Source organism: Phasianus colchicus, chromosome 20 (genome assembly GCF_987193195.1).
Source record: "Phasianus colchicus chromosome 20, bPhaCol1.hap1.1, whole genome shotgun sequence".
Taxonomy (NCBI): domain Eukaryota; kingdom Metazoa; phylum Chordata; class Aves; order Galliformes; family Phasianidae; genus Phasianus; species Phasianus colchicus.
Genome location: NC_143455.1, coordinates 7,902,166 through 7,929,317, shown reverse-complemented (window position 1 = coordinate 7,929,317; position 27,152 = coordinate 7,902,166). Strand labels below are relative to the sequence as shown.

The 27,152-nt window shown below is 44.5% G+C and overlaps 3 protein-coding genes and 1 long non-coding RNA gene across 9 annotated transcripts in view; 2 read left to right on the top strand and 2 right to left on the bottom strand.

Annotated features, from left to right (window-relative positions):
• The window catches only part of PRKCA (protein kinase C alpha), a 112,614-nt gene extending 108,958 nt beyond the window's left edge, over positions 1 to 3,656 (bottom strand). The window contains exons 1-2 of one of the 2 annotated variants that reach the window (XM_090122069.1): positions 3,381 to 3,656; positions 659 to 690 (exon numbers count right to left, since the gene is read on the bottom strand). In XM_090122069.1, coding sequence (XP_089978195.1) covers positions 659 to 690; positions 3,381 to 3,553 — 205 coding nt within the window. In that variant the 5' untranslated portion in view covers positions 3,554 to 3,656. The remainder of the gene's footprint in view (positions 1 to 658; positions 691 to 3,380) is intronic. The other variant, XM_031598829.2, reaches the window with a different exon arrangement.
• Positions 3,657 to 4,840: 1,184 nt separating this feature from the next.
• On the bottom strand, positions 4,841 to 20,232 carry LOC149915373 (uncharacterized). Of its 2 annotated transcripts, none has more exons than XR_016459127.1 (3): positions 20,156 to 20,232; positions 18,021 to 18,092; positions 4,841 to 5,196 (listed from the first exon to the last, which is right to left on the bottom strand). It is a non-coding gene; the product is annotated as an uncharacterized LOC149915373 (long non-coding RNA). The 2 variants fall into 2 exon arrangements; XR_016459128.1 differs by lacking the exon at positions 4,841 to 5,196 and adding an exon at positions 13,645 to 15,180.
• Positions 16,518 to 22,184, top strand: APOH (apolipoprotein H). Its single transcript, XM_031598832.2, has 8 exons — positions 16,518 to 16,670; positions 16,820 to 16,996; positions 17,330 to 17,426; positions 18,791 to 18,867; positions 19,453 to 19,641; positions 20,217 to 20,396; positions 20,872 to 21,069; positions 21,803 to 22,184. The coding sequence occupies exons 1-8, from the start codon at positions 16,535 to 16,537 to the stop codon at positions 21,871 to 21,873; spliced, it is 1,125 nt and encodes a 374-aa protein (XP_031454692.2). The 5' UTR covers positions 16,518 to 16,534; the 3' UTR covers positions 21,874 to 22,184.
• A 3,610-nt stretch (positions 22,185 to 25,794) lies between these two features.
• Positions 25,795 to 27,152, top strand: part of CEP112 (centrosomal protein 112) — a 139,759-nt gene continuing 138,401 nt past the window's right edge. For 3 of the 4 annotated variants that reach the window (XR_016459126.1, XM_090122078.1, XM_090122079.1), the window contains exon 1: positions 25,825 to 25,953. The gene's annotated coding sequence lies outside the window, so the exon portion shown is untranslated. Of the gene's footprint in view, positions 25,954 to 27,152 lie in introns of all 4 variants that reach the window. The other variant, XM_031598830.2, reaches the window with a different exon arrangement.

The following is a 27,152-nucleotide window of genomic DNA, read 5'->3' as shown; positions in this document are numbered from 1 at the left end:
GCACAGAACACACGAGAACACAGTGCTTCGTGCTCTGGGTTTCCTGCATGCCGTTATCTCCCACTGCAATAGCTTTCAGTTTCTCAAGGTTAGCAGAATTATTAAATTGGTGATTTCTTTATTTTAGGTGGCATTATATGCGCCTCTTTTGGGGGAGTGGGGGTTTATTGTCTATTACATAACACAGAGAAATGCCACCTATCCTAAAACGTAATAAAACCAAAGGTCCTCCAAACCATACAACGCATGACAATTAAAAGCAGGGACTTTGGGTTATGAAAGGAAGCCATATGACTAAAAAGTGAATCCATTTTCCAAAACGCCCACACAGACAAGAGCTTCTGATGTGAAAAATGGTCTCTGCAAAAGCTAAATTGCACAGATTATTCTCAGGAAAAAGTTCGAAGCTGCGCCCTACGCAGATCGGATGATATTTCTCTTTCTTAAATCTCCTCACATCCAACTCTCTTTCCATCATTTCAATGATATTGATCGTTCAGTGCATATGATATAAATACCAATTGTTAATTAAGCAAATAATTGTCTTCCTTTCAAATGTACAGAGGCAGAGCTGCTCAGGTTTTCCATGCTGACGGCTCCCCGCCGCAGGCACGCCTTGCCCACCTTCACACAGCAGCCAGAAAGCATCGAGCCTTACCTTGGCACTGGAATCCTTGTTTCCCAAATCCCCTGTGTAAAAAAAAAAGAAAATAAAGAACACCTGTCTCAGTATGCTTCGTTATCGCTTCGTTGATCTATAACCGCATCAAATTACTTTCTTGTTCAATTTCTTTACATTTTACCAGGACAGCAACAGACTTAAAAATACACAACGCAGCACAGCCCACCCAACCCCAGGCAGAGCACAAGTGCTGCCACTGCCTATTTAATTTCAGCTTCTGGCAACTATTTTTTATTTTTGTTATTATTTCACAAGCTATTTTCGACCTTCGATTATCATCATCAGTGATCACTGCAGAACATCTCAACTCTTTGAACACCACTGAACAGCAGTGTAAGACAGCCCAAGCTGCAGAACCCAGAACACAAACACGACTCCATTCCTCAGCCCCATCCCAGGGTGCCTGCAGTGTAGGAAGGAGGCAGATAAAGGGCTCTGTACAGATGAGAAGGCATTGGGAGCACTCTGATGCTCTCCCAGCTCCCCGCTTCATTTCCATAACGAAACACAATCGCGCCCCAATGAATGCAGCCAGGAGCTGCATTCATTCAATTCAGTGCCATCCTGAACCTCTCTTACACCTACAGCAAATCTCCACGCTGTTGCTTTTGCTTATTTGTTTACCTTTAAACACTCAACATCGCCTTTCCACAAAAATAAACGCTCTGAGGATCTGATCTATAAACATCTCTCTGCATCTCCCCTCTTTGTGGGATGTTTCTCAACTGGAGAGTTGCACAGCCAAGAGCAAACAGCCTGGGCAGGAGGCAGGCAGCTCGAGTTAATGCAGAGTTTCACTGAGTTTCACTGGGAACACTGCAGAAGTGATCTGAAAAAATTATCATCATTTTCCTTTTTTTTAAAATTTAATTTAGAGAAGGGACAAAGCCTCCAGTATGAATTCACATCAGGTGGGGAGGGACTCTGTACAACTTGCAGTATTTTTTTCTGTCTTTCTACTGAAAAGCATTCTCCCCACTATCAACTTAGGTGCGCCCAAGCTAAGAAGCCCAGAAGAGATATACAACCATGTGTGTAACCTGGCAGCGTGTGCCCCTATGTAATGTCATTCTGTCACCACTATCGCTTCACAAAAGTAGAAAGCACACAAGTGTGCAAATGTTGGAAAGCTGAGAGCAGGGTGAAGAACACAAAGCGGGCTTTTTGGTTTTATTTTCTCATCTTTTTGAACAGGCACATGGCAAAGGCCGCTGCTCTGCTGCCTACCCCAGGGCACAGCCACTCTTTATGGGCTGAGCTGAGCACGTTCAGCAGCACAGGAAGGCAGCACCACCCAACGCTCTGCTCAGCGCACTTTAAGGAAGAGGTCTTCAAAATCCATCAGTGCTCAGAAGCAAAGGAGAGAGGTGAATGTTGTCTAAGAAGGTAAGGAAGGCTGTGTTATTTCAGGCTGTGTTACCCGGACGAGTCTAATCTAAGTAGAAAATCTATTTGCCCGGTTCATTGAAGGTCGCTTTTGCCATTCTTTATACCTTGAAGCAGATGTTAATAGCCACGTGTCATTCTGGAAAGAGATGAAGCATTTTTCATGGTGCGTGGCACTTATTCAAGACCTGTCTGTCTTCGTACAAGGAAATGAAACAAGTTCTAGAGCTGTCACATGCCCGTGTGCCGAATGCACTGATCTCAGCAACAAGAGAAGACCAGAGCGGCTCCCCGTGCCACCTGTCAGCTGCAGGATATCCTTTCCTTTCAGACCCATCCTGTCACCGGCTGCCTCTCTAACAGCAGCACTGAGCTCTGGTTTAACTGTGGCACTCAACATCACAGCGCTGCGCTTCCACACCTGCCCGTTCAATTCAGTCTGCTCTGAATTCATTTTAAAGTGGTTTGTGAAGGTCTTTCACTTTTCCAACAACTAGATTAGCTTCTTTTTCTTTCCAAATAGGATAATAATAAGTCTGCCTGTTTCCTCTGCACTCTCCTCATTCCTGTTCCCCCTCCTCACTCTGCAAATGTATGTTAAGCGTTTCTCCAGCATGCAAAAGGAGGGATGCTCTGCCAGGCAGGCTGTGCTCAGCGCCCAGGTGAGAAGATCCGGGCGCATACCCAGCAATGAACCGCAGCCCAGTTCTCAGAAGGGCAGCCGCCCTCTCACCCCAGCGGATCCAGCTGCCGCCGGGCGGGCGGGGAAACCGCAGCTCCGGCTCCAGCCCCTACCTATTCTTCTTCCCAGCCCCCAGCTCCGGCCGCTGCCTCCCGCAGGGCGCTCGGGGCCGCTCAGCGTTGCGCTGTCGCCCAGAAGAGGGCACGGCAGGAGGGTTCGGTGCGTGTTTTCCCCAAGAGGCTGAGTAATGAGGGTGTTGGAGGAAGTTTTCCTCCCCTCCCTCTAGCAGGAGCCATTCCTCGGAGAACTCTCCTCGCAGCAGGGGTGTCACCGCGCTTTCCCAGCCAGAGGAAATAAATCGAGCGCAAAGTTCCAGGCGGGGCCGCACAAGTTGTGTGCCACGGAGCTCAGCGCCCGCGAGCCGGGCCGCAAAGCGCGGCCGGGGGAGGAGACGGGGCCGCGGGGCACCGCGGAGCGGGACGGGGCGGGGAGCGGTGCTCGCCCGGGGGCAGCGGCTCACCTGCCCGGAGCGGCGGCGTCGGGGGAACGGAGGTGGGAACCGGGGGGAGCCGGGGCCGGGGGAGGAGGCGACCGCGGCGGGGAAAGGGGCGGCTCGGGGCCGTCTCTCACCAGATGAAGTCGGTGCAGTGGCTGCAGAAGGTGGGCTGCTTGAAGAAGCGCGCGATGAATTTGTGCTCCTTCACCTCGTGCACGTTCTTCTGTCTCAGGGCCCCTTTGCGAGCAAAGCGCCGCGCCGCGTCCGGGGCCGCGCCGGGCTCGGAGCCCGGGAACACGTCGGCCATGGCTCCCCGCTCTGCCCGCCGGGAGCCGCCCCGACGTCCGCCCCGTCCGGCGGCCGCCGAACCTCTGGCAACGCTGCGGCGGCGGCGGGCGCTGCCTCCCGCTCCCGAGCCTGACGTCGGAGCGGGAGGAGGAGAATCCCGGCCCCGCGTCGCCGCTCCGCCCGCGGGGCAGAGCGAGCCCCCGGCCGCGGCGGGGCGGGGCGGGCGCGGAGCCGCCCCCGGCTCCCCCCGGCCTCGGCTCCCCCCGGCCCGCGAGGGCGGCACCTGCTGCGGTCGGGGCCGCGCTCCCCGCTGACACACAGACACGCAGACACACAGACACACGCACAACCGCCGTACGCCGCCCGGCCCTTCCGCCTCCTGCCGCTCCGCCGCCGACAGAGGAGCCGCGCGGTTCTCCCCGCTCCCCGCCCCGCAGCGCACACGCAGCCGCGCCGCCCGCTGCCCTCCGGCTGCGCGGTACGTGCGGGGGAACGGCGGCCCCGCGGCAGCGCCCGCTGCGTTGGCCTTGCCATCCAGCACCCATCGCTGCCGTGGGACGGGCAGGAAGCGGGCGGCCAACTCCTTTCCACTAGTTGGTGCGTGCACACGTGCACAGCCACTTCTATCCCGTTTTCGTGCCTGTGTAACGCTCTGTAAATAACTGCTTTGCTCCTGTTCACATCACACAGTCTCAGGACGTGGAAACATTGTATGCACCCGGCACAGACATCATTTCCTACAGCGATCCATACAGTAACTCCGTGCATTCAGGAAAACACCGCATAAAGCACGGCAGTGTCCCAAAGGAAATAAGACTTAACCATTATCAAAAAATAAAAATGTTAGTGCCAAATATTTTTCACATACGGAGAATGGGTGCGCAGTGTCGTGAGGCAGCAGTGTGCCCTGGTGGCCAGGAAGGCCAACGGTTCGGTGGGGTGCATTGCAGGGCAGGGCAGGGAGATGCCCTGGGGGCACAGCTGGAGCACTGCGCCCGGCTCTGGGCTCTGCAGTCCCAGACAGAACTGTTGGAGAGAGCCCAGCAGAGGGTGCAGAGATGGTGGGGTCCTGGAGCACATCCTGATGGGGAAAGGCTGTGAGCCCTGGAGCTATTCACCTGGGGAAGGGAAGGCTGAGGGAGCTCTGAGCAGTGCCCATCAATAACTGAAGGGCTCTGGTGGTGCCCAACAACAGGACAAGGGGCAATGGGCACAAATTGGAACATGAGAAGTCGCACTGGGGAATCTCCAGAGGTCCCTTCCAACCCCTACAGTTCTGTGATTCTGTGACTAAAAGTTCCTCTGCCCCGCACCGTTCCACACCTGTGTAAGCATGTTCACTGTGCAATATTTCACAAGAATGAAAGAAGGCCAATTGATTCCAATTAAGTCTCATTTGCTGATGGGAGAAGTCGAGCGCAGACATTTACCGTGCAATCATCACACGTTATCTCTCTTACTCTTGCTGTGCCAGCTTGGGTTTCTGGGTGCAGCCTGGCTGAGCTGCTACACCACAACCTCACACCAAAGAAGTGGGGACAGGGCCAGACTTCCTTTATTCTGCATTTAAGGAATCAGCTCATGTGCCAGTCAGTCCAATTACTGCCATGTGCCCTTACTTCACAGGCTCTTATTTTGCAAGCAACCACGTTCAAATTTGATCTGAAATTCAATAAAATAGAAAGATTTTGTGTTTGGTTTCTACCTATTGTGCACAGATGTTTCAAAGCCCTTATTTCTGTTCAGAGGGAATAGATTTTTCTTGTCTTAATTAACTTATGCCAAAGCACGAGGAGCACTGAGAAACATTTTGTACTCTCATTAAGTATTCTATCAAGAAATATGGAATGCATTCTTTGTTTTTCCTTTAGTGCTGTCTTACAAACAGAGCTACTGAAACTGGAGAGCCTGACCGATCAGACACACCTCCATTGCATCAGATTTGGGGGACTTTATAAATTATGTAGTTATGAAAGCTCCCTTTCTCAAATCAAATCTCACAAACCTGCTGATTCATTTTGCATTCCAGTTTCTTCCCTGAGAGCGGCTCTGGTTGAGATTCATTCACTGAAACTCTGGCATGTGTCCCAGGCTCCTATTTCCAGCACCTGCTGATCGCCTCGTTAGGCCTCAGGGAAAAGCCACAGTTGTGACACTGAGATCACACTGGGGTCACTCCTCTGCCTCACTGCATGTCAAACCCAACCAATTTTTTTTGTATATTATGAATATGGCTATTAGGCAAGGGAAAAAATCCATTATGAGAGCATAGCAACCCTCAGATTGGGCAAAGCATTATGGCATTATAACCTTCCCTTACTGTAAGTAATGTACAACTCCCCTGACCACAGTATTTTGGATGCTTCTCACTTACACAAGGCTTTAATACACAAAAATCTGTATGTATACGTATCTGTGTTTAAACATCAAGATTTTTCACCACGTCCAGGAAATGTCACAGCGGTGCTATGATGGGATGCCATGTTCCACTCACCAGATGCTTTTGGTATATGCATCCCAACATCAGCTTTTAACAGCCTGGACATCCAATTTCCTCTGCCTGCAGGTCCTGTGGGTGCTACAGGAACTCACACTTCCTCTGTGAATTACTGGAGGAAAGCAGTCTGCCATTCTGAGCACACACAGCACCATCAGCAGCCCCAGCTTTGCCCTTCTGCTTCGGGTAGCACTGCAGTTTGTTTCTGAGTCAGGCCATCTGGCCAAGGAGTCAATACTGTCATCTGTGTTCAGGCATATAAGTGGTTATTAAATCAGAGCAGATTCAGAATTTCCAACTCCAAATCAGTTTATAGAGTCACCCGATAAGAAATTTACTCATGTATGAATATTCCTCTGCTGGAAGGTCCCATTGGATGATGTGTTACTGAAGATGATTGCTCTAACAAACTCAGCTCCTCCAGGGCTTTCTATATCTGCATCAATACCATCCCAGGTCTGTGAGTGTCCCAGAGAAAGGTCCTGGATTGTTCTATTCTGATGTGTGCACTCTGCATCCGATCAGCTTGAAAGGCAAAGAGAACACCTTCATCACTGCCTTAGGCAGTTGTTGCTCTCTTTTATTATTTCCTGCTTCTTAGAAGTATGCAACAAAAAAAGGAATCACTTCCTGCTGTAGACCTATACGGAAGTTCACAGCCCAATTTCTCCTTACATTTCAAAACAAATTACAATCACTTCCTCTTCTAGGGAGCCATCAGAACAAGCAGTTAGATTCCTGTCCGGAAGGATGACTTCATTGCAAACTTGCTGTCTAAAAACAATCTCCTTCATTCAATCTCATCCTTCAAAGGAATTTTCACAGTCAGCTTCTGAGACATTTGTTCCAGCAACTATTGTGGAATAACTGTTTGCTGTAACGAAGTCCAAACCCATCCCCAGTTTCCACTAATATCCAGGATTCTGTCAAAATTTAAAGCCAGCTTTTCCCACCTTTTTTTCCCATACAACACATTCTTTGTTTCTTTCTTTGAAATCATGCACAGAGTTTAGTTTTGAAGCTCCCTTTCTCAAATCAGCAGCTGTTAATCAGTACACCATGCCCATTCTGCTACAGGTTCTCCAGCTCCTGTTAGGCGTTCAGCAGCAGCATTGTTTCTTACTCTTATGCAGACACTTTGGCAACAACGTACCATACGTGTTTCCAAGACTTAGAAAAAGGTAGGATGTGGCAGTGTAAATACATGTGTGAGCCTTCTTCTGTCTCCTGCTGGAGCCGAGCAGGAAGGCAAGAATATGTTCATACATTCACAGAAGCACTAAGGTTGGAAACGAGCACTGAAATCATCCCATCCAACCACTGACCTGTCCAACCACTCACCCATCCCCTCCGTGCTCGCTTTGCATCTTCCTGTACCAGCACTGCTATCTTCATCTTGGAGTCTGTCTGCATCTGTGTATGCAGGGTCTGTGTAATTCTGTGTCTTTCTGTGCTTACCCAGATTCTCTTTTCTGCCTTTCTTCCCCGAAGTTCCTGATATTGCAGGTTAGGAAATACTGGATCTGTAGACAGAGCTTATTATCAAATTATTCCATGTGACAGCTTGTTCACACATGCTAGTACTAATGTGAAAGCTTGAGTGTATGTATTGAAGCAGTCAGAAAGAAGGCTGAGCATAGGAAAACAGTCTTACAAGAGATGGAATTTCACAGAATAAAATAGTGCCTAAGAGTTTGGGGACAAAAAAAAAAAAAAAAAAAAAAAAAAAAAAAAAAAAAAGGCATCTGATAATACACAGTCATTTGGAAAGGATGAAATTGCATCGTTGATATACATCCATTAGGAAAACCCTGCTTTTCTTTCTGACATGTACACAGTGCCATCATTCCAACCTGCAATTCACTGAAAGTGGTGCAATGCCCACGTGTCACACAGAGCTGTGAGTTATCCCCACCGCCCTCCATAGGACTGGAAATAAATGGCTGGTGATATACAGAACACGGGGTAAAATAGATCTTCATTTTTCATATCAGTGTTCTCATCAGAACACTGAGTGACAACCGATTGTTTTCCTTTCTCACATCTGAGGTGCAGTAGGAACATGCTGAAATATCTCCTGCTTCTGGAGCTGAATCAGAGCTTGATGCTGTTACACACTGAAATGTGACGGTGGTCCTTTGGGACGTTTCATGGGTTTTTGTCTCTTTCTAGATTGTATAAATAAAAATTTCTGCCTCAGCTGGAGTGTTTTTTTATCACTGTTGTTTTGCAGTTTGTCCTTTCCACCAGCAATCTCTCTGCAAAATTTTCAACATCGCTTCTAAAAAGAAATTCACATTCTTTTGAGTGCATCAGAACAATTCTCTTGTGTAGGCAAATTTCAGTCTTCAAACGTACGCGTGGAAAAAAAAGGCAGAAAGGCTCAGACTTGGAAATACAAACAAAGCACTCAAACCACACTGAAAAGAACAACCCTCTCTTGTGCCAGCCAAACAAGAGCGCCTCTATTATTGTGTTTAGAGAAACATGGCACACAGGTTCAAAGGAAACAAAGTAGGTGGTTCTTGTGATAGACAATGGGCTCCTGGAATCTTTGCCCAGCTGAACCAAGCACGAGGATTGGCATTGATGCAGGAGGCTGCCATGCGCATGGCAGAGAGCAAACATCTTTGGAGGAGAAGGTCAGGTGCTGCTAACCACAGGGCAGGAGCTTCCCCAGACTGAAAGCAGTCAGCTGGCAGATGCTGAAATGTTATCCTCAATCTCTATTTCTTTTTTCCAGTTGTTTTGGTGCAAAATGTTAACGGTATATGTAGGGTTTAAGTTCATGGGTTAAAGGAGCTCTGGTAGCTGGTGTACATACAATGCTTTGAATAGTAAAATCCGTCCATCAGAAACAGGTAGAAGAGCAGTGCCTACACTGGCCTGAAGCTTTTCTCTGATGTGTTGTTATCCTGGGTGTGCTTTCTGACCCCAAACTGACGAGTACCTTATTCTGTACTGCTGGCGTGCTGCAAAGCATCTGCTTTGGGTACTGAGTGGCACATCTATGCAATGTCAGGACAACAGCTACAGCTTCTTCGTGTTGGTTGTGGGCCGCGTGGTGTCATCTCACTGACACCAAAGTGAAAGAGAAATTTCCCATTATTTCGATGTGAATAGCAAGGTGCTGTATATTTTTTACTGAATCCAAACAAATATTCTATTGGAAGGGATGATAATTTTGTACAAGCCAGCTTATTTCTCCAAGAGAATATGAGATGTAAACAGCACTACAGATTGTGCTTCAAATTATTATTTCTGACAGCTGAGCATCACTTATCACAGGTGTAAGAAACAGTAACTTACATGTCACAGTTGGTTTATTCTAGAGAATAACTGTGAGAGGAAAACAAAACCTATCAGCTGGAATACACAGGATATGCCCTTCTTTGTGTGCCACCATTATGTTATGACATGTTGACACGGAGAAAGCCGAGTGCTGTTTCCAATGGCAAGATTTCCAATTGTTCCAGGTCCGGCTGTGCTCTGCACAAGTGTTTACACTTCTGGAAACACTAATAATGGAAATGACAGGAGTCTGGCTGGGCAAACACAGCTTTAAAATATTTGTTTAAGTTAGAAGAACTGAAAAGAGAAAACCCTGGTGCACAAAGCAAGCTGACATTAATTTAAGAAAAAAAAATTTCAAAATACCAAAGTGTCAGTTGACTGAAAAATGAAGTGTGGGAAACCTCTCTGTCTTGAAGACACAGTGTGAGGGAGGACTCTGTTAGTGTTCAATTTTCATTTGATTCCCCACTGGAATTTTCATTTTCCAAAACAAACAAACAAAAAGCCCAACAGGAACTGTCCCTTAAAGACAGCAGAGTCTATTTTTGGTCTTTTAATCCAGTATTGTGGATTAAAGACTGAAGAGATTAGCAGCCTGATACATATCATAACAAGGGAACATCTCTTTAGGTTGCGTTAAGTAAGTCCCATGCTACCATTCAGTTCCACAAGGCGTGGTGACCTTCATAGCTCAGAACTGCTGCTTGTGAGACTACAAAACGCTACAGATGTTCTTCCAATGTGAACTACATTTAAAAATAGTTTTGTTCCAGAAAATAGCATTTTAAAACCAAACACCCGCAGTGCTATGGGAAAAAAGAATGACAGGACATCTCTTGCCCAAGTGCCAGGGGATTTTGTTCCAGCTGTGCTCTCATGTTGGTGATATAAGAGCTGGGCAGCCAGTTCCCTTCAGAAAGGTTTGGAGCCAACTTGCACGGTGGGCTAATATTACTGAACTTGATGACTTTGATGTCCATGCAAAAATAAAATAACCCTCTTGTTACCAACTGCATGCTTAGATGACACGAGGTAGGAAAAATGAGAATATTTCCAGAAATACAGATAGCAACAAAATAAATGGGAGTAGCAAAGATGTACATGTGCTGAATATTTTCAATGCATATGAGCAATATTAAGCACTTCATAGAATGCTCAGGACCTGCCCTTTCCAAAACATTTGTACATCTTCTCCTTTCAGAACTTCATTTATGAGGATATCACTGATCTCAGCACTGGCCATGTTGGAACATCTGCAATTCCATTTCCTTCTGCTGCCAAACTGTTGACAATGTCTTTGTGTCTTCATGTGCAATGAGTAGAGAAAGAAAATTGACCCCTGATCTATATTTTTAAAACTAAACTGCGAAAGAAATGCAAAGCTACAATGAAAAGATGGCTAGGTAACAACACATAACAGCACTATAATCCATGTTTTCAGAGATGTACGTGCATGTGGAGGTTGGTAATGTCTCCTTCTGGAAACTGAAATAGGTAGCTACATTTTCCAAATAGCCCAGTATGACAAAAAATTTACTTGAATAAAACGAGCACTTTGGAAAGCATGACCTTCATTTAGTTGTCCAAATAGAATTTAAGCCCTTCTGAAAATCTGATTCCAGTTATCGATACCGGCCCCTTCAAAATCTGCTTCCTCTTAGAGATGCTTTGCCCTGGATTTATTGCTGGAGATGGGAGGCTGTCACAAACTGAAATTAGTTTATTGATATCTTCATACTGTCTAATGGTCCATACAATAAAAGTGTCGTGCTGCTTGGAACGAGATCAGTCTGTGAACAGGATCCAGACGCAGGATAATGAGATGTCAGGAGCAGCAGACACAGACCACATCAAGGAGCTGAAACAGCCCCAGGAGTTTCTTGTGGAAACTCAGGGCAAACTGATCTTTCCTATCACATTAGCCCTAAACCCACTCACTCAAGTTTAAATATTCAAGAAAACTTAAAATTCAGCTTGTAGAAGTCAATGGCCTTAACCTGGCTCCAGTGTTTTATGAAATTTCTAGTTCTGAGATTTTTCAGTTTTTTCAGACAAGATTAAAGTGGGAAAAAATTCTCCTTTTGGAGTAAATCTGCTAAGAGTATCAGATTAAAAACATATGAGGAAATATTATCATCAATTATTTGTGTTGACTAACAAAGATTTGGCACAAATTTCTAGTCCTGTCATGTTGTTAATTCCATATAACTTATATTCTCAAGCACTGAGAAGGCTTGTGAGGGTTTTGGCTTTGGCTGTAAGAGTGACCAATACTCACCTTTTGATTACATCGTACACAGCACAGGAGCAGAATAGCAAAGAAGATGAATTTTTTTCATCTGGAACACTCTGGAATTCTGCCCGGAAAGAATTTCACAGATAATATCCATGGGTTAATAGAGATCAGAGGATCTCTCTAGATCGAAGCTGCCGATGGCAATAGCAGCGGAAACCTCTGACACTGCATTGATTCTAGGCTGCTCTGAGACACATGCACTTTACAATGAAGTTTTTGATGATGAATATACCTAACAACTCCTTCATTACTGATCCCCTTATCTGTCATTTGTATATAACCGAAGAATGGCAGTAAATAAATCTGGCATTAGTTGGGCTTTCTGACAGTATTGTGGTGATGTGCCAAGGGAGGAAGAGACAACATAAAAGCTCTCTCATTTACCCACAGAAATCCTCGTCAGAGTGATGGAGTCATTCTGGGATGGAGGACTGCTCCACTGGATGCAAAGTGGTGAAACGTTAATGGTGTTCCTGATGTACTGGAAGCACAAAGTGCATTCAAGCAGCACTGCACTTCTCTGGGAGAACCCGCAGGAGATCCTGACCGGGGCTGAACTCACCCCAGCTTGTAAACAATGTGACAACCTGAGGCAGAACTCTTATATAATGAAGCTCTCACGGAAATCTGACTTCATAGAAAGCAGAAGATCAATGATGGAGGAAATCTAGAAAACACGTTTTCAAGCTCTGTGGGAGAAAATACTGGGTTTGATTTGAGCTGGGTCAGTACCCTGCCTTCTCCAGTCTCCCCATTGATTCACAGCAGAGTCAAACTCTCATGGAGAACAATTTGCTCCCAGAGCTTCGTATTTCAGCATTCCTGATAAAGAAATATAGTATGGGATTTTTTTTTTAATTTTTTTTTTTTAGAGAAAATTCAGAAAAAAATGATCAGAGGAACAGACTGTTTTACAATATTTGTGTTGCAGTACAACTGTGAGAGATTCTCTGGATTTTCTTTGCAGGAAATGAGAAGGCGGAGAGGAGGAAGTGGCTTTAAAATACTCTCTGGTTTTGTACACTGTGAGTTTAATGTATGTGAAAAATGGAACATCTCTGTGCGACGGCACAGACCTGCTCAGACTTGGGAAACTGCTCCTGCCAGCCCTCCAGCAGCTCAGGTTAACACAGGAATGGGTATTTTAATACCACACCTCCTGTAAAATGCTGGGTGCTTAAAGTGACCTGAGGTCTAGGACTGAAATGATAATTATTTCACTAACCTCAGTTAGTGAAATCAAAGTGCCATTTAACCCTAAATTATGCTACTACATGAAAACAATATTTTCAGAAGTCACACAGACATTGTTTACTTTTGATGTCAGTGAGACATCCTTCCAGGTCAATGTAAATTACCGTGTGTTTACTTTCAGCAGGTAGGGAACATTGACTGGAAAACTAATTCAGTGCAGATGGATCTTGGCTTCTGGCTGGCTGAATATTTTGCTAAGCATGAATACATAAAGCTAAATTATCTACACAGTTCTATATTAAATATTAAATGGAACCACTATTTAGGAAATAGCCTCAGCTCGGCCAGAACTAAAAGCAATTATTTTTCTTTAAGGCTGGAAATGATGCAGTTTACCTTCTTACTTTCCATTTGTTATCTCTTTCAGTGTTATGGAGCACTCCAATATCGGATGTATTGAGTGGAGGCGATAAAAATGTTTGTGCAGAGCATAAATGAACTTTGAACAAATATTAATAGAACTATCACAGCAACACGAAGGGCAGTGATTGGACCTGTAACTTAACACCTGCTCCCATAGAGGAGCATGGATGCAGCCACGAACCATCTGACCATCATCTCCTCCTACTTCAGAGTGATCAATGGGCACACACACATACAAAGCTAGTGATGGACATGTGAAACAAAAAGAACAGAAAGAAATAAGCTGGAATCTGAATAACTCCTCTTTGTAGGAAAAGGATGAAGTTGTAGGTCCAAGCAGAGCTCCAAACCCAGCTTTCATGCCAGAGAGAGAGGGCCTCAGGAAGGGGATGCTGGCACAAAAAAGAGAACTGCATTCAATCTCTCTTTAATAATTTATCTCAGTGGCCTTAAGCAATACATTCTGTGTGATTTGAGAAACACCTGCATTTTGAACCGGCTGGGCTGTGTCACACATTTTCTGGTTGAAGAACACTTGTAAAAGCTTGAGAATGGTGGGTGACATGACCCAACACATCACCCAGATAGACAGACTGCCAGCAAGTCCGTGGCAGCAACAGAGGTGTGACAAATCCTACAAGATCATGAAAGCTGTAACATCAGTAGGAGAAACAGGTGGACAGATTAAAGTCTGGCTCATTAGCTGGGGAACAGTTACTTTGGTGACCTGACCTCCAGTCTGTCTTGTTCCTGCAAACTTTCTGCAAAATACCTCTAGGAGAGACTGTTTCTGCCTGAAAGTCTTTGTCCAGCTTCTTATTATCTTGTGTTCCAATTACCACAATGTATTCTCTTGTCTTGACAGCTCCAGTTGACCTCTGGTATCAGGAAGAATGCTGCTACATTGGCTGGTTTTCATCATTTCTCTTTTTGTATCCCTCTATTTTTTTTTTAATTGTTTTTGTTTTAAACTCTTTCACATTTCCATTTCCACTCTTACAGCTTTGCTGACTTATCCTCTCCCCATCTCTTATTCATAAATGAAACTACTCTGCTCAGTGAGTAATGCTGGGCTCCATCATTAGATTGCTATCTTTTCAAACACACACTCTTGATCTCTGCCTTGCTGCCCTTCATATTTTTGCCCAGGCAGCACAGCTTCTGCAAAGTTCTTTCACACCCCTCCTACATACTCTTCTTTAGGTTATGCTAGCACAAAAATGGGTAGCAGTCTTCTGTGGGACTGATACTGTGCATATGGTGCTAGCCAGCATCATCTCAGCGTGTCCTTACAACTACTCTGCCTGCAGCCAGCATTTCTTTCCTTAGAATATAATACTATTTGTGGTGGTGAACATCAGTCTGCTCTGCATTTATATGGCCACTAACAAAAAGTTCTGCTTTATAACCAGGTTTAGAGGAGTTACAGCAATAAATAACACATGGATTTGATGAGAAGTCAAACGATATAAACAACTGCATATTATCACCAAATATAGAGAGAACGAGATTGGTTTGCTCATGTTCTGCTGAGGTGAATCCCTCCCGTGCAGTTATGGAAGATGGCACAGTTATTGGCAACATGCTTTCTAATGACTCTTATTACAGAAAAATATGTCTTCCAAATAAATCACAACACTGGCAGTCATTGTGCAGTTGCATGAAACACAACGTTTGGTATTTTTCTTTCAGTTTCATATGCAGTCATTCAAAGTTTTATTGCCAGCTTTAGAAGCAGCGAAGTTATTGCCCACAGTGGATGTTCAAACGACATGCAAAGATCAGCGTGTGCTTTATTCAGCCCAATTTTTCTTACGTGACTTCCTCTCTCTTAAAGAAGCGTAGGAAACTTCAGTTGGAGTTTACAGGTGTGCGTGGCACATGTACTCTGGTACATTCTGCCATCTGCTGAGCACAGTGAGAACTGCTCACACCGTCAGAGCTGAAATGGATTAAATCGCGTCTATCTATTCCTGTGCTATTTTAAACGCAGAAAAGAATGCAAGCAAAACAGCAAGCAGATCCGAGGAAGGACAGAACTCAAAGGCAAGGAAGTTCAGCGCAGCATAGCAGTGTGTTGGGAAAGGTGAAATATTTGTAGAGAAAGAAAAGGAAGAAGTAGGCTGGGACAAAAGGAGAAATAAGCAGATGTAAAAACAGAAAATCAAGCCTGTATTTTTTGGTTGATTTAGAGGTTGTACTTTGCCCTTTGGCACTGTGTATTTGGTAAACATTTTGAGCAAGCCATCCACGTATTTTTATTTCTGATAAGACCAGCATGTTCCTAATTGTTTAATGTTGTGGCTAAAGTCTACATTTCAAATGCAGAAAATGTATGAAGCAAAAATAAACAAAGTATTTAAGATCACAGCAGGAAGGATCTGACACAACCTAGCTTCTTGTCTGAGCTCCCAATGTCCCTCACTCCCCCTCACAGGCTGTGAGTCAGCAGGCAAGGAGGATACTGAGATTAGAAACAGCAAACTGTGTAACAATGATTACACAGATGTTATTTTGGTTGCACTTGAGATGTTCCTGCAATTAAAATCTGCTAAATTAGGAAAAATGCACTGATCGGAGCATCAGCTGATAGCTATGTAGTTTTGACTTGATGACCCCAAATGGCAGAGTCACAACAAGTTTCTATGCCACCCAACAATATGATTCGAATCTGAACTCCTTGTCACAAATTAAGCACAATCCAGACCCATTATTTCACTTTTCCTGCCTGCACAGCTGGCACTGTGGACAATGAGAGAAGTAGTAAAGCAAGGGCTAACTAGTTATCTGCTAATTGAAAGATGATGACTGGCAATGTGAATCAGACAAAACAGGCCCATGGAGCCTGACGTTTCAGGCCAGATCATCATCCAGCATAAACCACCATTAAGCTGGTGTTATCACTGGAGGCCTATGACAACGTGAACCTTTTGATTCTGTGATTCTGTGATTTTGTTTTTAAAAGACTTCTACAACTCTTGTATGTGGAAGAGTACAAGCTCAAGTGATTAACAAAAGCTTCTCCATGACAGTTTTATTCTTTGATCCAACCATTCTCAGCCTCTACAGATGCTGAGAAGATGATTTTGTTTCCTCAAAACCATCAGTCCCTTCAGGAGATGCTCTGCAGAATCAATAGGAGGCATTTTCAGTAGAGACTTTGAATCCCTGCATTATGTGCAAATGCAACATGTGATGGTTGTATCATCCTTTATTCCAGCAACACAAGGACCCCTTTATCTTCTGTTTACTTGGGTGGGAATAAATACAAAGAGTTAATATGTAACCATCCTTTTATGGATGCCTTTATTTTTAAGGGGGGAACCACTGGCCTGAGAGTCACTGGGGAAGCTGGTGGGCTGGCAGCAATGTACTCCCTGGCCCTGCTTCTGTGTGTGGCTGCTCTGACCCACTCTGCTCTTGCAGTGAAAGGTAAGTGCCTGCCTTCCATTTCCTAACAGCCAGTGCTACCCTGGGGTGTAACTGAGGGAACCAGGAGAAAGAGAATAGATTGTAATACAGAAACTTGAATATCTCAAGCTTTCTGCTTTACTTTTTGTAAATTTTCTTCTCTCTTCCAGTCTGTCCCAAGCCACCAGAAGTGCTGTTCGCCACAATCAATGTGGTCAAAAATGAGTATAATGTGGGTGAAGAAATAGAATACACCTGCAGGCCAGGGTTTGTCCCCAACAACGGCCAGAGGAAGTACATCTGCCAGCCCAATGGCAGGTGGCCTCTCAACACGCTCTTATGCCTACGTAAGTAAGGGCTCATCTCAGTGCTGCTTATACTACAAATGACATACACTGGTTGACAATATCTGCCTATCAATTGCTATTCATTTTTATCATTTAATTGCATAACAGCTGTTTTCCTCAGACAATCAACTGCAGAAAATATTTTCATCACAAAAACTCGGAAACTATCATTGCTATGTTTTGATAGAAATGTAAAGCAGGTTATGAAATGTAGTACGCAGAAGTGGAAAAACATGGAAAGCACTCAGACCCTTTTAAGATCAACCCGTTCACACTGTGCTAGCTTCATGCCTCGGGAAATAATACTATCCTTTTTTAAACTTTGATTAACAGCAAAGAGATGTCCCACCCCTGGACTCTTGCAGCATGGAACAATTGATTCTAGAGATTTCCACTACCAGAGTTCCTTAAGTTTTTCATGTGACCCAGGGTAAGCGCTCCCTTTTTCTGTGCTACTCAGTACAAAATCTAAACCACAGCACTATGCTGTACTATTGTGTTCTGCAGCATTGCAAGCCAAGGAACTCAGAAAATACCACACTAAAATCCACCTGCATTTTGGAGACTCAAAAATGGAATATCTGGGGGTCCTTCTCTGTTTAGTTCTGACTTGGGGCTTTGCTCCTCCAAAGCAATGTCCTGCAGACATGAAAACTATGAAAACAGCAGAAATTTTATGCAAAGATTCATTCCAGACCACTTCCCCTTGCTTTTAAAATCCTCTTATTACATCATGAGATGAAATCCTACAGCACAGAAAGGATAATCTCCGTCTGAGTCATCATGCTGTCAGGATCTGGAGGCTGAAAAATTTGTTTCCGTATCTTTCTAAGCTCAGTAAATGAAAACATGAGCTTAATCCTAATTTAGTCCCTCGAGCAAATGCACTTTTACTGAAGGCTGCCTCCTGGTTTTAGAAATGAGCATGCATTTAAAGAAACATAGTTAAGTTAAATGCAAGGAGATATTTGATGGCAGCATGCAGTCACTCTGTTTGAGCAAGTAATTAATAAACACTGCTTACCTGGGAAGATCCTAGGTGAGCCATAGGCCAGAGTTCACTGAAGAGTGCTAAAACTTCAGTTATCTTTCTTTTCTGCAAAACAGACAAGAGAAGGAATAAATTAATTCACCTATTATATCAAATGTAGCAATAGGACTTGAATTGATTTGATTTCACTAATGATAATTTACTGGGCTGCAGCTATGTGATATTTATACAATCGATACAAAATGAGCATTTCTTTAAATATCAGTGTTAGTAATAATATATGTACAGAGGAGTAGGGAGAGGGAGGCATTTAGAGAGATTACACATGTAAGTTAAATTGGCATTATAATAAAATAATGCATTTCAGTAACTTCAGGGATTGACTGCTGAGTTCTTTACAAAGAGATTCATCCTAATTGCCATAACCAGCCACGAACTGCTCCTAAGAAACTCTAAGATTAACATCACTGATCAGTGCTCACTACTTACAAATATCCACAATATCAATCAGTCATAGGAATTATTATAACATTAAAATAGAATATAGAGTTGAAAGTGAAATATGTTGTTGTATCAAGCATTCTTTCTAGAAATCTGAAATATCTGGATATTAACATATTTTCATGTTTGAATCTAAACTTCTTTTCAGGTTAGTAAGTGCTTGAATTAGAGAAGAATTTCAGAACTGGGCTGTTATTAAATCTGCATATGGGAAATGGAGATCTTCACAAAGAACAAACTGATTTTTCTCCATACAAAAAGGCTCATTAAGTTTTCTGATAACCAGATCTTTCTGTTTACAGTTACAATCTCGTTGGGTCAAGGACAAGCCAATGCATGTCAGATGGCAAGTGGAGTGGAATCCCCCCCCAGTGTCAACGTATGTGATCAGATACCCCAAAACTACTGCTTCCTTATTGTTATTATGGAAGGGTTCCTTTACATCACTCAGAATGACATATACTCTTCTTCAGAAGCCTCCCATTGCAGTGTTCTAAAAAAGATCAGGAACAATCAAGAAGCAGCTTGTATATTTTGTTTTAGAGGTGTGGGTTCTATTTATAGAGAAATACAGTTTAAAGTTCTATGTAAAAGGTGAGGATCAGGGATGCTATTTACAACTCAAGGTAAGATGTTTGTCCCATCAAATTCATCTTCCCTGTATATAAAAATGAGAATGGCATCATGATTTACAGCTACTATGCATGTTTTTTGCTGTGACCTGTCCTGCATAAATGTTTTATGGAAAAAACACAACACTGTATAACATAGTATAAAAAATACAGCAAAAATCATGAATTACACATGGAAAAGCTCCTGAGACTTTTAATTGGATCTTTTTTGTTTTGGTAGCTATACTTCCACAAGGCACTGTGTGTGGGTTACTTTGGCTATAAACAAATTGCTCCTGTGATAACAATTCAGTTCTTAAGCTTTTCTTTCTAAGAATGCTGTGTTTTTCCAGCTGTGACTTGTGCACCTCCCTCAATTCCTGAATTTGGAGTCCTTTCTTACCGTCTCTTAAAGCCTGGAAATATTTCTTACTTTATGGACACAATTGTTTTCGAATGTGTACCACCTCTGGCACTTATTGGAAATGAGACAGCAACCTGCCAAGCCAATGGCACCTGGAGCAGCATTCCGGAATGCAGGGGTGGGTAACTGACTTTCAGCATCTTTGAAACAAAATCCTAGAATTGTATGTGTCAACATACAAAAAGAGTAATTATTTCCCAGGGAAAAAAAAAAAAAAGCATATTATTTATAAACATACAGCACACTCATTCTGAAAGTCAGAATCATGAATGCAAGGTGATGGCTGACAGTGTCTGCAAGACTGCACACAAGATGGGATTGACAAAACATTTGCTGCAGGTATGAAGGTTGTGCAAACAAGGCTGTGAAACTGCTCCCAGTGTGGAGGAAGCCTGGCTGCCCACGTGCAGGGACACCACTCTGCTAAATGCTGGCATTCATCTCAGAGGCAGGCAACCTCATCCTTAGGCTAGAGAATGGAATGTGAAATGATACCACATTTTGGGTACAACCACAACAGATGTGTTTAAATTATTTATTTATCTATAATATTTTCCCTGACAATGTTCTCCAGTGCAAGGTGCCAAAATGAACCAGTATAAAAATTTTACATGCATTTTTGAAGTACATACTGCATCTTTTAGAACTGCAGCAGTGACAAAGCTTCGTTTCTCGTTTGTTGTTGCACCGCAGCTGTCACTTGTCCTGCTCCAACTGGAATAGAAAATGGGTTCTTGAATTTTGCTGTTCGTAGAACATATCACTACAATGAAAGTGTCAGCTTCAGCTGCCAGTCCAGATATGTGCTGGAGGGACCTAAGCACTCCCGATGTGAGAAGACAGGGAACTGGTCCACAAAGCCATCCTGCAAAGGTACACATATAGAATCTCTTAGAAACCACCAATTTGATTTCATTTTCCCAGAAGAGCACCACTGACTGTCAATGAGTTGTTGCACCTTCGTGTCTTTTCACAAGTAAATTGAAGCTGTGATTTCAAGGTCCTGATAATCTGACTCCCAGCATTCAACATTCTACACTGTGATGTATTGGAACCAGCTCCAATAATCAGACACCAAAATGTATTATATATGAATATTTCCTGTCCTCTTTCTATTTCATATAATTAGGAATTTTATTGGGGCTGAGTTTTCACCAGAATTTTTTGCTCCTGTACGCAGGTGTGCAAAGTTCTTCATATCATAATATCAGCAGAAGTATTGCATATGTGTGGGCCACAGCATTTGTCATTCTCTAATGCAAATTTCTCATGGGATCTATTCTAATCATGTTTCAAAAGAGAGCTCTAACCATCCTTATGTGTTGCTTATAACTGGATTGTTTTACAGAGCCATGTAAAATTCCAGTAAAGAAAGCTGTAGTATTATATGAAGGGGAGAAGAAACGAGTTCAGAGTGATCTTAAGGAAGGCATCATGCATGGTGAAACTATATCCTTCTACTGCAAGAATAAAGAGAAATCCTGTGCCTACACCGTGCCTGTTCAGTGTGTGAATGGCAATCTCACTCTCCCTTTCTGCTTCAAAGGTAAGAGCTGGGTTAATTTTACCACAGCTGCCTGTCTGTGTCAGGGGGCAGTGTCCCAGTTCATCTTCAAGCTGCATTTGACCAGCTGATTCACCTGCTTTGTGCTAAAGTTCTTGGGCATTTAGGAAGCAATCCTTCTCCTGCTCCCAAGAGGTGTTAATTAGAGGCCTAGCCCAGCCAAAGGGCCAGAGGTGAAGAGTTCTGGGATTTCATGAATCCTTGGGTCAACTTCTAGAGCCTAGATCCTACCTCAGCCCTGGGAGCCTGTTCTGTTCACTGCTGCTCTGCTGAATTGCCCCCACATGACTCTGACTGCTTCTGACATTGGGACAAGAGTTAAAAAGCAGCTGGCAGCTATCCTGATGCTGGAGGAACTGGTTCGCAGTCACTCTGTTGTTTAGAGTAAATGAAGGGATGAAATAGCAAAGTTTATCAGCAAGAGGAAGTGCTTTGCACCTGTTTTGTCAATATTCCTTGCAAGTTTCATTTCATTCCTAAGTGAAGGAAAGAACACAGACTACCTATGGTCAAAACCTCCTTGTGCTTGGATTGCCCTCAGGTGGACACCATTTAGCTCTTTTTAAAGTAGAAATTAAAATAGTGAATTTCTTCCAGCAGCTTACAGCAAGCAAAAATTCACTGCTTATCTAGCAGAGCCCTTGAGATGCATTGTTTTCAGCCATTGCACATTGTAAGACTTTAACCCAAGGTCTCAACCTCTTGTTTTCAACAGAGCGTGGCTTCTTTTCAAGCCTTGTTAAGACGGACCCATCGAACATGAAACCATGCGAAGATCTGAAATGAGTCAAAGAAGTAAAGCAGTACCGAATGTCTTACAGACACAGATACGTGGATACACAGGACAACTTAAGACCTCTGAGTGTAAATTCCAGGCAAACCTGGGAAGCGCTGAGTACGCAGTCTCTGCTCTTTCCCCTGCTGCTGTTATCCCAGCCTCCTTCACAAGCTGTGACTCATTATTTCAGCCATTAACTTCCTCTGCCTCCTTCAGCATCCCTGCTACACTACTTCTCTTTCAATATTTCCAGCTTTTATGTCATTGTAAATGATCTTCTCAATAGCAACCCCTTTAGAATAAAGTAACTTTTGGCCAATAGAGTGTTTTGATTTAATATCACCTAGACATCAATCAAATCCTTTAGCTCTTAACTGATTTATAGAAGGCCTTCCTTATGAGTAATTAGCTGAGTTCTGATTCCATTTCCTCTGTTACGTGATAAGGAGCCAACCTTTAATTATAGATGGACAGAAGGTCATCAGCCTAGGATTTTCCAGAATTTAGGCAAGCAGAAAGCTGGAGCTTTCCAAAATGTGTTTAGTGGCTTACTGTCCCACAGAAAAACTAATTGCATCAGATAAAGGATTCTTCCATACTCCAAAAATATTGCTAAAATTAATGACACTATTTACGTTCTCATGACTTTAATATTACATGAAACTGCTGTTTAAAACAGCAGTTAATGTTTAACTCTGTTTAAATATTATGCAATGTAGCAGGTTCCTTTCTAAAGAAAGAAAACTGTGCACCATTGAGCAATAATAATGATTTCTGGTCAGCAAGCAGCTTTGAAGTGATCTGTAATTTTCATTCCATTATAGGAGAACCACTGCTGTGATTGAGTCTAGCAAATGTTGTGCTTATGTCTGTATTTCTAATCAGAAAAATACTTAAAATTTCAACTTACTACTAAGTGATGGAGGAATATTTGTTGCATGCTTACAATAACTTATAGTGAAGCACATGTGATTCTCTCTTCTTCTCTGTGATAAGACACAGAAGTAAGCAACACAGCAAGCAACCTACCTTAGAACTTTTAGAAAGATCCATTTAGCATTAATATCAACATCAAACTAGCCACTCTGCTAAAGCCACTCTTAAGAAAACTTTGAACATACTCCCAGCAGCTTTTTTTTATCTTTTAAGGATGCACATAAATATTTGAATAGTATTCCCAAAATCATTTGTTCTTGTTTTCCTATTTTTAAGGAGAGGTTGAATCAAATGATAGTAATATCATTTAGTACTTGGTTCTTATCAGCAGATAAGAGAAGTAGAAGCTGCCTCTTCAGTTGTTAAGAGTAAATTTGTCTATTCTGTGGCACAATGTGAGCTGTGTTTGATTGCTAATATGTTTAAATGGAACCTCTAAAGGATGTCTGACTTAAAAGCCAAAATATTCATAACCACCTTAAATACATACGCAGATCACCTGGCAGGAACCTATCTGTTTGGAAATCTAGTCTGAACATTGTGTGGGATCTGGATATTCAGGACACTAACTGAGATACCAAACACAGTTTAATATTAACTTGTCTTTCAGAGTTAAACACTGTGAAGCTGGAATAAATAAAGTTTTCCCTGAAATGATCTGTATTTTGCACAAAAACCGTTGCTCCAGGAACATACAGATTTTTCTAAGCAATCTTAACAAGCTTTCCCTGTTACAGCAGGATGACAACCATCACATCAGCTGGCCCCGCTTCCTAGCTGGATAAGCAGTATTTGACTACTTGAAAGAATCACCCTTAGGAGTCAATGTTCGTATGCTGAATTTATTATCTAGTCTCCCAAAGGAAGAAGGATAGGGGTGGGAGCCGGGGGGGGGGAGGAAATCTATGACCTGATAAGTCTTTGAAGTAGTGAGGTGTTTGTGAATCACAACTTTTCAGACATGAAAGGTTTGCTTAGAAGGTCTGAAAAATAATGTATTGCAACTAGAGGTGTTCCAAAGGCTGGTATGAGTGAGTGAAACCTGTCATTTTATTTTTTAGATGTTTGAAAGAATGCCGTAAGCTGTGCTTGTGTTACTTGTGGCAACCTGCTGAGACAGTTAGAGAGATAAGAGAATGCAGTACATAAAAGTACCATGTGTTTCACTTAAATGAACATATTTTTACAATTCAAATTGGGAATTAGTTCTGTATTCTGGCTGCAATATTTCAGTGTTCTTTAACTGTATACATGGAGTTTTCCTTTGGAGGCTATGCATCGTGTCCAGCTGCAGCTTTGGATGAAGACAAGACCACCATCTTTGCCTGAACATTTTGTTTTTCCTTCTTTTTGCACTAAAATTAAGCAATTGTCACATAAATCCAGGTAGTCTTCAAACTCTCTGGCTGCTTGCATTGGTAAGCAGACCCAGAATCTGGTTCTATTCCCTCAATAAATTTATCCTAGAGAACTGGTTCATTTCACTGGTTCTGCCCTGACTCACATTCTTTTTCACCAGCAAATATAAGAGCAAATTTTCTTTTTCAAAGAGAAGAGTTTTGTGATTAGCATGATAGAGATATTCATCTCTGAAGGCAATCCTTGGATATGTACCAATGAAGAGCATACAAAAGAGTTGGCTTAAAAATTCCCTTTTCAAACATCAGATTAAAACAACAAAAAAAGGGCTTGTGGTGGTGAGCAGAAATACAAGCCTCACATGTTACCTAGTCAATATGCTGCCCTTGAAAATCCTACTTGGAAAGAGATGTGTTGTTACACCCATCAAACTTCCCATAGCCTGCTCACTAACAGTCCTCTGTGTTGGACTGACTTGAGCAGATCAGTTTCATTATGATTACAAAATTCCCATGACAAATCTGGGCACTGTAAGTGATGATTCAGAGGCGGAAATTTCAGCAGTTCAGCTACTAAAGCAAGTCAGTCTCCTGGTAATCTTACTGTGTTGGAAAAATCTATCTATCTATATATTTCCAGTTGTTAATCATAATGAAGACGCGGTCCAAACAGCAACAGCTAAAAGTAATTTCAGCCAGTATCCAACTAGCAGCAATTAAAATAAAGAATGCAACACACCCAAGAATTACCTTCCATTTCTTTCAAGTCTTTGCTTTTAGGGTGCAGGCTGCAGCACAGCGCTGAGGCACCTGGCACATCCCCTGTGCAAGGTTCCTGGGGGACCTCACGGAATGCCTGACATCTCCTGCTTCTCCGTGGGTGCTGCCTCATCCTCTGCTGGGCCCTCTTGATGTTTTTAATGCGTGTGCACAGCAATGTGTGTGCACAGCAATGTGTACGGATACATTGCTCAGCTTAGAGGAGAGCGAGTGAAGGCCTCACTGCGGTCTGCAGCTTCCTCACAAAGGGGAGCGCAGGGCAGTGCTGACCTTTGATAACAGCGATAGAACATGAGGGAGCGGTGAAGCTGTGGCAGGGGAAGGCCAGGCTGGATAACAGGGAAAGGTTCTACAGCAGAGGGCAGCAGGCACGGAACAGGCTGCTCTGGGCAGCAGTCACCGAGCTGCAGGAGCTCAAGAAGCGTCTGGACCACAATCTCAAACAGAGCTAGATTTCTGGGGCGTCCTGTGAGGAACCAGGGATCGGACTTTATAATCTTTATGCGTCTCTTCCAACTGACGATATTCCACGATTCCACATCTAAAATATTCAGCCACGTACGACGCTTCTTTACATCCATCACCGCCTGGATGGCAGCACAGCAGGACCACCTTCAGCTTTACAAACGACGCTCCTAAACGCGGCGTGTTTATTTCCTACGGCCCGTGCCACACAAGCAGAAACATCCCCATCAAATTCAGGCGCGCTGCCCAACGCCGCCGGATCTCTTCCTGAGCGGCACCCGCACACTTCGCGCTCGCAGGACGCGCACCGACCCGCCGCCACGCCCGCCCCGACCCGCCCGGCCATCCCGCCGCACGGCGCGGCCCGCGGAAACGGAAGCTCCGGGCCGCGCTGTCAGCGGAGGCCGCCGGGAGCGGGGGTGGGGTCGGTTTGAACCGTTGGCCGCTCGGCCGGGCCGGCTCCGCGCGGGCCTTTGCCCGCCGAGGGGGGAGCGGGAGCCGCCGGTCCGGCCCGGCCCGCGCGAGGCCCCTCGGAGCGCGGACTGCGAGGTACGGGCGGCGCGGCGGCGGGAGGGCCGGGCGGGGGTGGGTGCCGCTGGAGGCAGCGAATGGGAAATCCCGCCGAGCTCGGCGCGGTTAGGAGCGGTAATCCCTACGGATGGCCCCGGGGCAGCGCGCCCACAGCCGGATGCTGCTTCGGGGCGGCGCTGCTGAACGCGAGGAGGAAACGGAGCGGGGAAACGAGCTCAAACCTGCGGGCCGTCCGAGCGGGCCTCGGCGGCTGTGCCTTGGGCGGGGCGCTGCCATGAGCCGGCTGAGCCCGAGGCGGGGCGGGACCACGGCAGTGCTGCTGACCACAGGTAGCAGTGCTGCTGACCACGGCAGTGCTACTGACCACAGGTAGCAGTGCTGCTGACCACAGGTAGCAGTGCTGCTGACCATAGCAGTGCTGCTGACCATAGCAGTGCTGCTGACCACAGGTAGCAGTGCTGCTGACCATAGCAGTGCTGCTGACCATAGCAGTGCTGCTGACCACAGGTAGCAGTGCTGCTGACCATAGCAGTGCTGCTGACCATAGCAGTGCTGCTGACCACAGGTAGCAGTGCTGCTGACCATAGCAGTGCTGCTGACCATAGCAGTGCTGCTGACCATAGCAGTGCTGCTGACCACAGGTAGCAGTGCTGCTGACCATAGCAGTGCTGCTGACCACAGGTAGCTGTGCTGTTGACCAAGGCAGTGCTGTTGACCATAGCAGTGCTGTTGACCACAGATAGCAGTGCTATTGGCCATGGCAGTGCTATTGACTACAGCACTGCTATTGACCATGGCAGCTGTATTGTCCACTGCAGCTCTATTGACCACAGCAGTGCTGTTGACCATGGCAGTGCTACTGACCACAGGTAGCAGTGCTATTGGCCATGGTAGTGCTATTGACTACAGCACTGCTATTGACCATGGCAGCTGTATTGTCCACTGCAGTTCTATTGACCACAGCAGTGCTATTGACCATGGCAGTGCTGCTGATCATAGCGCTCCATTGACCATGGCAACTCCACTGACCACAGCAGCTCTATTGTCCACGGCAGCTCTGTTGTCCACGGCAGCTCTGTTGTCCACGGCAGGTCTATTGTCCACTGCAGGTCTATTGTCCACTGCAGGTCTATTGTCCGCTGCAGGTCTATTGACCACTGCAGGTCTGTTGACCATGGCAGTGCTATTGACCATGGCAGCTCTGTTGTCCACTGCAA